At 53.0% G+C, this 10,514-nt stretch overlaps 1 protein-coding gene across 1 annotated transcript; it reads right to left on the reverse strand.

The window, feature by feature from the left end:
• Positions 1-799: 799 nt before the first annotated feature.
• Positions 800-8,801, reverse strand: LOC108582718 (putative uncharacterized protein FLJ46204). Its single transcript, XM_031657810.1, is given in 3 exon segments — positions 800-1,406; positions 3,062-7,109; positions 7,112-8,801. Coding segments are annotated over 2 exon segments (633 nt in total). The 5' UTR covers positions 7,557-8,801; the 3' UTR covers positions 800-1,406; positions 3,062-6,921.
• Positions 8,802-10,514: the final 1,713 nt, after the last annotated feature.

Here is a 10,514-nt window from a genome sequence, read left to right on the forward strand (position 1 = left end):
TCTACACCCCCTCAGAGGCCCGGTTTCTGCACTGCCCCGCCTCCCTGCAGTAGATTGTGGACCCTCAGTGTAAGATAAGCAGTGCCCAGAAGCTGGGTGTGGAGTCAGACAGAGCTGGACTAAACCCCAGCGTCTCTTCTGTGCAACTTTGGGCAACTTCTGAACCACGCTGAGCCTGTTTCCTCTTAGGAAGAATGGAGGTGATTATGGAACCCACTTTCGGGGTGAGTGTGATGTGATAGATGGTATGAAAATGCCTGGCACAGAGCAGGCACTCAGCACACACTAGCTCCCCTGCTTACTCCTGTGCCCCTCGGCTCCTCGGAAAGAGAAAGCTGCTCAGCGGAGAGAGGAAGGATGCAGGGAGAGGGGAGGGCTCCAGGAGAAGAGAGGGCATGGAGAGAAGGGAGGGTGGGCCCTACTCCCTGTTTAGGCCAAACTACACTTCACCAATCTCCAGGTTCCCTTGTGACCCCCCCAGCTCCTTGGGGCACCCACATGCTCCCCTGAATCCCAGCCCCCCCACTTGTGGACACTAAGGGAGCTCAGACTGCAGAAACATCCAGGCTGGCTCCAGCCCGGCCATTCTGACCACATACTCGTGCTAATTCTGCCAGAAAGACCAGCCTGTGGTTAGCAAGGGCAGCCATTATGGTTTCCAGAAAATTCCTTTGAGCAAAGAGAAGCTGTTTGCCATTCCTGAGGCCCCTCCAGCCTGTACAAATGTGGCTTTCCAATTAAGCTGGGGCTGCTCCCAGATCTCTATCTGCTTTCCTTCTAAAGTAAGAAAAATCCTAGAGCAGTAGGCACTCCTTTTTATTTTTCTAAATCACGTCCAGTTATTTTTTCTGATGACCCAAGTAGTGCCTTTTCTGTTATCCAGGAACATGGTGGAGGGGCTGGTTGGGGTCAGAAGTCCAGGGGACCAAGTTGGGGACCTCACAAGGAGAAACGAGTTTGGGGGTAGGATGGCAAGCTCCTCTCTGGATGGATTGAGCAAGAGGCACTTTGGAATTCTTGAATCTGCCTCTGGGCAGGAATGTCTGGGAGAGTTGGATGCCCGAGGCTGGTTCTCAGGTGTGGGCTGGAGTGGCAGACTTGGAGTTCCTTGGCACAGATAGGACATCACATCATGGGCTTGGATGGGGTCTCTGGGACAGTGTGTGGAGTTGAGAAAGGAAAAGGCCAAGAATGAAACAAGGAAGAGAAAACCTGGAGAAGAGAAATTATCAAAGTGTGGTAGGAACGCAGAGGGGGACAAGACCAAGACAGAGGGATGCAGTGAAGCCGGGGAGGAGGGAGCTTCAAGAAGGGGCAGGTCAGCTGCATCATGTGGCCAGAGAGCTCAGTTCAGATGAGGCCCCAAATGGTCCACTGGACGTGGTACTTGAGATGTCATCAGGCAACTAGGAGAACACAGCAAAAGTGACATTATGGCAGTTCTAGGTCCAGTCTTGAAGACTGGCACATTTCATTTCCTCTTTCTTAAAATAGGCTCTCTTGGGGCCCTCCTTCTCAGACCCAAGCACCCATGCTGCGAGAATCCCAGCCTAGGTTATGCGTAGCCTCTCCAAGCAACAGCCCTAGTGGAGTGGCCAGCCCAGAGTCAGCATCAAATTCCAGTCCTGTGAGTGATACATCTTGGGGACTCTGACGTAGTCATGTTTGTTTATGACTGCAGCCTCATCCAGAAGAACCTCCCAGCTGAGCCCAGTCAACTCATAAACTCATGAAATAACAAAATGGTTGGTTTTCACAAGCAAAAAAAAAAAAAAAAAAAAAAAGTGTCATCAGAGATTCCACCAGAACAACTTTAATGGCTCGATGGGGATAGACCCCTAACCAAGAGGGATAAAGCGTGAACAAGCATGTGTGTTGTGTGCACATAGGCATGTGTGCAGGGAGGACAGACAGTGTTTAGAAGGACTTCATTGAGGAACTTGACTTTGGAAGGACTGCTCATTCCCCCTCCCTACTTCAAAGGTCCCATCTTTGCCAGGCCTCAGGTAACATTCCTACCAGGAAAAGCCCACCCACAGCTTGAGCAAGTGGCTTCATCAAAGATCTTGACCCTGTGATAAAGCAGCCTCAGAGCCTCAGGCAGGGAGCAGCAGCCTCAGGCCCCAGTCCCAGCCCTTCTACTTAAATTATTGGGTCTCAGCTGGGTGCAGTGGCTCACGACTATAATCCCAGCACTTTGGGAGGCCAAGGCAGGTGGATCACTTGAGGAGTTCAAGTCCAGTCTGGTCAACATGGCAAAACCCCATCTCTACTAAAAATACAAAAATTAGCCGGGCATGGTGGCACACGCCTGTAATTCCAGCTACTCAGAAGGCTGAGGCATGAGAATCACTTGAACCGGAAAGGTGGAGATTTCAGTGAACTGAGATCATGCCACTGCACTCTAGCCTGGGTGACAAAGCAAGACTCTGTCTCAAAAAATAAATAAATAAATATATATATATATATATGGTCTCAATTTCCTCCTCTCCAATGCGGGGCTAATGGCACTTCGCCTACCAATTTCTCAGGGCCATTGCTGGAAAGAAATAAAATGAAAGATATAAAAACTATCAAGGCAAAGGCTAATGTAAGAGATTCTTCTGATTCCTATTCAAAGGGAGGAGGAGGTTGAGGGAGGAGGAGGTTGAGGTCCAACCAGAAGCTGGCGGCCTCCTGAAGCTTCGACAGCACGCTTCTCTAAAAGCAAGCTTAGGAAGATCAAGGCACCCACAGGGCTTTGAATCTCACTAACAACCTCTGGAAGCTCTTCCATCCTGCTCAGATTGACATTGTACTAAAGAGCCTGCCTTTGGCCCCTTTGAGGGCTTCTTGGATTTGCAGGGAAAGTTAGAGACTGCTTCTGTGACCAAAATCAGAAGCCATTTCTATAGCACCTGCTAGAGGAGCTGGCTTCCCTCTCTGTCTATCGTAATCCCATTTTCTGCCTCCAATATCTGTGGCTTGAAATCAGTGCTGCCTTCTGGCATGGAGGAGAGAGCACCAGAAAACGAGCCTAAAACGTCAGAAGTTCAAAAAAGAGAAACAAAAACATTAGTACCTTTATCCTACGGACCTGCAGGCAGCATCCTGCACCAGGACTGTGAGGAAGCCAAGAGCAGGCATAAGATGCAAAACAGAGTAAAATAAATAAAACTCATGCATCACGCTAGGGAGAGGGTCCACGTGGCCGACCAATGACAGCAGAGCAGCCCCTCCTGACGGCTGCAGCTTTAGGGGGCCTTCAGAGTGGTTTCCATGGCACCCGTGCCTTCATAATCCTCACCCAAGCAGCTCTCCTTCAGCTCACCTTGTGTCACCAAACGGGAGGAGAAATGAAGTAAGTGTGACAAATATGCTGATATCCAGAGAGAAAGAGAAGGCGGGGGAAGGAGGCAGGCAAGCCCAGGGGCTTCCTCCAGGGCAAGTGGCTGGGGTCCCTGCCTGGGATTCTGAGGGCATTTCTGGGGGACCAGGTCTAACCAAAACTCTGATTTAGAAAAATCCAGGGACTCAAATACCCAAAGGGTTTGGAGAGAAAGGTGATCTGAGCTCCTGTGTGCAGATGGTCGGGTCTTACACAGCAGTTCCCTGGGAACACAGAACCCTGAGGGACCAGGCTCCATGGCCACCATGGTCAGGTCTTATTGTGCTCACTGCCCCCCAGGCCCCCGGCAGAAAGTTCAGCCTTTATCTCCATGCTGGCATATGAGCTGTGTGGCCTGTATTAGCTGTGTGACCTCGCAAAGCCTGTGCCCATCTCTCTGAAAAGATACTGGGTTGTTCTGAGTATTGAAAATCCTATATTTAGATGTTCCCAGCTCATGCCTAGGACATAGAAGGATTGCAGAAAGCTGTAGCTTTTTAAAATACCCATTTCATTGAAGTACAATTTACATGCAATGAAACCCACTAATTTTAAGTGTACCATTTGATGGATTTTAACATGTATATATAGTCATAGAACCACCACCCAATCAAGATAGAGAATGTTTCTATGATGCAAAAAAGTCCTTGTATTTTATTTCCTGGTTTTATTTTTTTTTTTTAGAGATGGGGTCTCACTATGTTGCCCATGCTGGTCTCAAACTCCTAGGCTAAAGTGCTCTTCCTACCTTGGCCTCTCTAAGTGCTGGGATTAAAGGTGTGAGCCACTGCACCCAGCTAATAATAACTTTTAAAATATTTGATTATGTTTAATGATACTTGAAGCCCACCCTGAGTCCTGTTCCCCTGTATAATACTCTGCTGTTTCTTCCTGGGTTCTTCTCAGAGGTATCATCATGGTCACACTTTCCTGGCGTGTTCCTGAGCTTTTTTCTTCACTCAGACCCAATAGTACCTGCTGGTGGGGAGAGGGGTAGGGAAGGGGAAGGGGTCACCCACCCAACCCAGGCTCAGCCCCCATCCCATGTGAAACTGTGCCCACCCGCTGTGGCTGCACCCATGGACGTCACCAGTACGATAGCAGTGCAGGCGTGGCCTTGCTGTAGCAGGCCTGGTCCACCTAATGCTTTTCCAGCTCCTGCCTGACCTTTGCCAAATCTGTCCTTTCTTTCTCAGCCGGCCCTAGAGCCCCACAGAGAAGGTGGCGTGGAAGGTCCCCACAAAAGAATCCAGCCCTTCTCCATCCACTGATTTCTTTTCTTTCATTCATTCAACAAGAAATTTTTGAGGGGCTTCCTGTGCCAGGCACAGGCCAGGGGCTGGGTGGCAGGCTCCAGGGCCACAGGGCCCAGCCAGGCCCACCTCCATCACCTCTCCTTCCCCGCCCCGGACTCGGCCCAACAGGCAGGACTGAAATGAAACCTCGCCCCTCCAGCATCCTCCAATTTCTTGCTCTTAGATCAGACCCTACACAGCAGCAGGCAATTGAAAAGGACTTCCGGGTGCCCGCGCACACTTTCATCCTTCTTTTCTCTCTCCCTTTTTTCATCTTCTTTTTAAAAATGCTCTTTAATAGTGGGAAAGTTAGCATGAAAAGGAGAGAAAATGAGGCTTGAAAAGAATGTGTCTGATGTGCAGCAATTTGTTCACCTGCGAGAGGTTCTTCCCCTCCTGAACCTTGCTGCTGGGGGGCCCAGCGCTGCCAGGCGGCAGGAGGTGGGAGGCGGCTGGGAAGCTGGAGGAGGCCCTCCCTTCTGCCCTTCTGAAAGCAGAGGCAGGAGGTGGGTCAAGGTAGGAGATTGACCTCATGACAGCAAGTAAAGTCAGGGTCATAGGGGACCAGGGTCACCTGCCATGTCCCTCTGGCACCTGTTGGAGCTACACTAGAGACCTGGAGAATTGTTCACCATAAGGCATTTCCTTTCCTATCTTAAGGCAAGAGCCTGGTGTCCTGCGTGGTGGGGAAAGGGGGCCTAGAGTCAGGGAATGGGGTCCCAGCAGGGCAGGTTCAGGGCCTGGTCACCCCAGGACTCGGGCCACCATTGCTCCCTCCCTTCTGCTTGGGCTCCAGCCACGTGCCCCACTGACTTTTGGAAGAGCCAGTCAGGAACCAGCTAAGGATCCTTCCCCGAGGATCCCAGCTGGGTTTAGGGTTTCAAGACAGCCTCAACCAGCCTCCATCCACTCTGCACTGGACTGACCCTGCTGCCCCCTCCCCTTACTCAATGAGAAAGCTCAGGACCCACACGCAAGACAGAGCCTGCAAGAGAAGACCCCCAATGGGCTCCTTTCCTGCAAAGGAGACTGTTCTTTGGCTCCTGTCATGAAAGGCAGGGAGGCAGGGAGTCTGGGCTAAAGTGCCCACAGGGTAGGGGCTGCTAGAGCTTGTTTCCCTGGGAAATGACAGAGGGGTGGACGCCAGTGAGCCTGGAGTCTTGACAGGCTGGACGGCTCAATGGTTAGACGGTGAGCTCTGGGCCAGCCTGCCCGGGTTCAGATAAAATCACACCAAATCCATTTGCTGCTTATTCGTTGTGTGGCCAGGACTGGAACCAGACAGAAACTGGGGGTGATTGTAGTGGTGCCTTCCGAGCCACTGTACAAGTTACCATCCATAATGCACTTGGGATGGTACTTGGCACACAGTAGGTGCACGGAGAAGGCTTGTGTCCGAAGCTCAGCGTCATTATTTAGCCAGACCTTCCCCTGCATAGTAGCGCCCACCCCGATGGCAGGATAGGAGGATGGAGGATGGGCACTTCCCTCCTCCCCTTCCACCTGGGGCAGGGACAATCTGCCAGGAGTGTCCCTGTCCCTGAGCTCCGGCCTCCCCCACCACCCCCAGTGACACAGACAGAGCTGGAGCTGGGCTGGGTAGCAAAAGCTGCAGACGGGGGCTGGGCTGCCACCTCAGGGTTGCCCCCACACTGCACAACTCTAGGGGATGCCATTTACATTAACAGCCCATGGTGGCCCCTGCCCAGGGCCAAGGCACAACTCTGGAGGAGACGGGCCAGGGCTCCCTGAGATCCTGTTTGCCCACCAAAGGCTGCTTCAAAGGCCCGAAGAATAAGCCTGACAAGGCAGAGACAGAGGCATGGGCTGAGAAGGGCCTGGGAGCCCAGTTTGCCAGTGGGGGCCCAGCCTGGAGGGGCCACGGGTTTTCCCTTCTCCTGGAGCACAGTGGCCTAGTTTTCTCCTGGAGACGGAAGAGACCCAGAGAAAAGCTTCACGCTGTCCCTCCTTCAAAGCCATCTCACACCCACACAACTCCGCACCCCTCCCCAGAGGCCAGAGCTGCAGGAACCCGAGCGAGAGTGTGGTTTCCTCTCAGCCTCGCCCCTCAGAGACTTCCGCTCAGCAGCAGCTGCGGCCAGGCCAGCTCAAGGCGAGATATTAGCCAGTCCTTGTGAAACCTCCCTGCATGGTGGAGACAGACAGAGACAGGGCACCAGGCCAGGTCCCTTCCAGTGGAGGGGGCAGCAAGTGAGCAGAGGCGATCAGAGGGGTGGGAATCACAGGGGAGAACAGTGACTAGGGAGAGTGATAGAGAAGTGTGTACCACTGCTGTGTGCATGTGCAAATGTGCCTGTGTGCACATGCGTATGTGTGCTGCACACTCAAGTGTGTAGCATGTGTGCAAGTGTGTAGGTGGGTGTGTGCAAATGTGTGAGCAGGCGTAGCTGTGTGCAAATGTGTAAGTGTGCACTGCATAGGCACAAAGGATGTGTGTCAGTGTACAAGTGCTGCATATGCAAGTTTGTGGCTGTGTGTGCAAATGCATGCTGGTGTGTCTGTGCCTGTGTGCAAATGGGTGTGTGCAAGTGTGCAGGTGTGTCACACAAGTGCAAGGGTGTATTTCTGCAAATGCACATGTGTGCAAGTGTGTGGGTATGCGTGCAAATGGGTGCTAGTGCACAGGTGTGTGGGTGTGCAAGTGTATGCAAACACATATATGTGCACATGTGTTCAATGTGTGTGTGTGCAACTGTGCACATATGTGCAAGTGTGTGTGTGAGTGCCCTGGAAAAGAGAGAGGGAGAGGAAGAGAGAAGGAAGAGCAGAAACATACCTATGGTAAAAGCCAGTACTGCCCAGCAGATGTGTCCAACGGAGAGCACCGAGAGGCAGGACCAGCCTCTCTTTGTTCCTATCTCAGTAGCAGGCATGTAGCAGCACAATGACTTGTGTTGCTTGCCTGGCAGATCACACAGGTCACAGATGCCTCCTCGTCACAGGATGTGGTCGCTGCACCCTGTCCTAACTCCAGTCCTTTCCCTCACCTTCCCCAGCTAACCCCTTCCCTCCAAGCCCCCTGCCCTGATCGCTGTCAAGGTCAGCAGACCACGCCCCATCCATGAGGGAGCCAAGGGCAGTATCTGCTCAATGCCGTCACTCCCTGTGGGCCAGCTTCTCCTCGCCCAGGAACAAGGGGATTTCCTGACTGTCTCTTTAGGCAGGGTGACGTAAGCTGTTTTGCTAGAGTGCAGCCAAAGAGCCTTCCAGGTCTTCATTTATCTAGATGTGGAGTCCTTTGGGAATGAGCATGGCAGGCTTGCTCCTGCCCAGCATCTTGGAAGATCTCAGACCAGTGCTCCCTGTAGACGATTGGGACCTAAGAAACAGAGCCCTGCAGAAGTCCTGGCAAGACCACATGTCCCAGGGTGGCCGGTGTTTCCAGCGGTGACACTTGGGATTGAAACCAACCTTTGGAGGGCAAGAGACCCCACAGCAGCAGCTGTGCCACTGACTGGGGAGTGCCCAGCCTTGGCGCTGGAGTGGGGAAATGGCCTGGACATGAAATGTGTGGAGACCTGACCCCTGCGCTGGCCCCTGCAGCAGAGGCAGGCCCAGGCAGGCAGGGACCTGCTTTTCCCAGGGCTCTCCAGGGAGTCCCTGCACAGCCCTCAAGAGCCTACCCTGCATTATCATCCTCAAGGTCAAGAAACTCTCCTTGGGGGAGTCTCCAGAGACAGACAGCCTGGCCATGCCCTGGCAGACCCACCCACTCTACTCCAGGACTTCCGGATCTGGTCTGCGAGTCACGGCACGGGGGAGTCTGCCATCGAACCAGCCACCTGCATCAGAGCCGGGGCCACCTCCTCCTCCGTCTCGCTGTAGCTCTTTGAGCCTCAGTTTCCTCATCTGTAAGGTGGGAGGTGAGGATGCCCAATTCAGTGTCTGATGAAGACAAAATTTATCCCCTCATCCAGGGCTGGTCTGGAGCAGACCCTCCCCCTTCCTCCTCATCTCGGCCCCAGGACAAGCATGGCTTCCCTCCCTAGCCTTCCTCCCTTGGAGCTCTAGGCACTGAGGACTCTTGGCAGATCTCATTCATGTCATTCTCTCTCTCTCTCTCTCTCTCTCTCTCTCTCTCTCTCTTTCTCTCCCTCTTTCTCTCTCTTTTTTGGAGACAGGGTCTCACTTTTGTCGCCCATGTTGGAGTGGCCTCAGCCTCCCAAGTAGCTGGGATTACAGGTATGCACCACCATACCTGGCTGCTTTTTGTATTTTTAGTGGAGACAGGGTTTCGCCATGTTGGTCAGGCTGGTCTGGAACTCCTGACCTCAAGGGATCTGCCCACCTCAGCCTCCCAAAGTGCTGGGATTCTCTCTCTATCTATCTCTTTCTCCTCTCTCTCTACCCTGTCTCTTTCCCACTGTCTGTCTCTAATCTCTGCGTCTATGTCTCCGTCTCTCCCTACACCCCCACCTGGATCTCCACCCCCATTCTTCACCAGCTGACTCCTTCATTCATCAGAATGCCTCCCTCCTGGAAAACTTTCCTGCCTCCAAGCCCCGATGGGGTTGGAGCTTGTATGTGTCCTAGGGGCTTGTATGTGTCCCAGACTTTCCCTATCTTCCCATCAATCGTGGTGAGCTAGAATTACCTGATAATCTGCCTGCCTCTTTCTTGGGCTACAGTCCCCTTGAGAGCAAGACTGGGTCCAGTAGACTGTTGTATGCCCAGTGCCCAGCACAGGGTAGATGTCCATTAAATATACATGAACCAGCGACCGATTGAGATTGAGACCTGACTGGAAGCATCTTCCAAACGGCTGCTCGGAGAGCAGCCCATCCTGCACCCCAACTCATGCCCCATCCCCCACTCCTCCAGCTCCTCTCCTCCCAAATCCCTGCCATCACAGCCAAGCTCAAGCTCCACGGCAGCTCTGCCATCATCGGATGCAGACTCATCCGCTGTTGCCATGGAGACCAGCCAGCAGTGAGCTCTGCGCCCTCCTGCTGCAGGGGCTGAGCAGAGCATGGGGACAGCCTGAAGCAGGCAGAGAGAACCCATCAAGGAGGAGGCAGGGGCACGCATGGCTCTGCACCCAGGCAAACCTGGAGTTGGGCCCCATCTGCCCCTACTCTCCTTCTTACACCTGTGACACCGCAGGCAAGTTGCTTCATCTCCCTGAGCCTCCCGTGAAATGCAGAAGATCCCAGCCACACAGTGTTATTGAGGGATGGGATCGACCCATTAGGGCGTGGGGCTGTCTCTGTGTCATTTTGGTGTGCCAACGCCTGCCTTGGCTGTCTGGGGGCTGTTTTGAGTGTTTCTCTCCCCTTGACCTTTGTGTCCAACTCTCCCCACCTCAATTCAGATGAGGCTGAAGGAAGGAGAGACTCCATTCCCACGATAGCACAAAAAGATTTTCTGTGACATTTGAAAACGAAGAAGAAGCCTACAGGGTTGTTAACCAAATTTTGAACTTGGTCTGGCCCTGAGGGCTACTGATGTGGGGACCACATTGGTTGCTTCCTGCAATGAGCTAAGGGCTATGGGCAACTCTGCTCACAAAGAGCTTAAGGTGGCATCTCACTTGCAGAACAGCCTCCAGGTCTCACTGGAGTCAGGGAAAGTGACAGTTGTTCTGTCTCCTTGTTGCTTTAAATGGTAGCTATCTCTGGAGATGGCTGAATGTCCCTGTGTCCACTGGGGACTTTGGGAACAGAAACATGCCAAGATGCTACAACCAGCCCTGGGCACAAAGCCAGCTCTCCAGCTTTCCATGCCCAGCATTAGTCCTGGCATGCAGCTGAACACCTGTGTCTGAGGTGGACCCAGGCCCTGATGCAAAATGTGCCACCCACCTCCTTCTCCCAAATGTCAGCTTGACCCAG

The sequence above is a fragment of the Papio anubis genome, chromosome 17 (genome assembly GCF_008728515.1).
Source record: "Papio anubis isolate 15944 chromosome 17, Panubis1.0, whole genome shotgun sequence".
Lineage (NCBI taxonomy): Eukaryota > Metazoa > Chordata > Mammalia > Primates > Cercopithecidae > Papio > Papio anubis.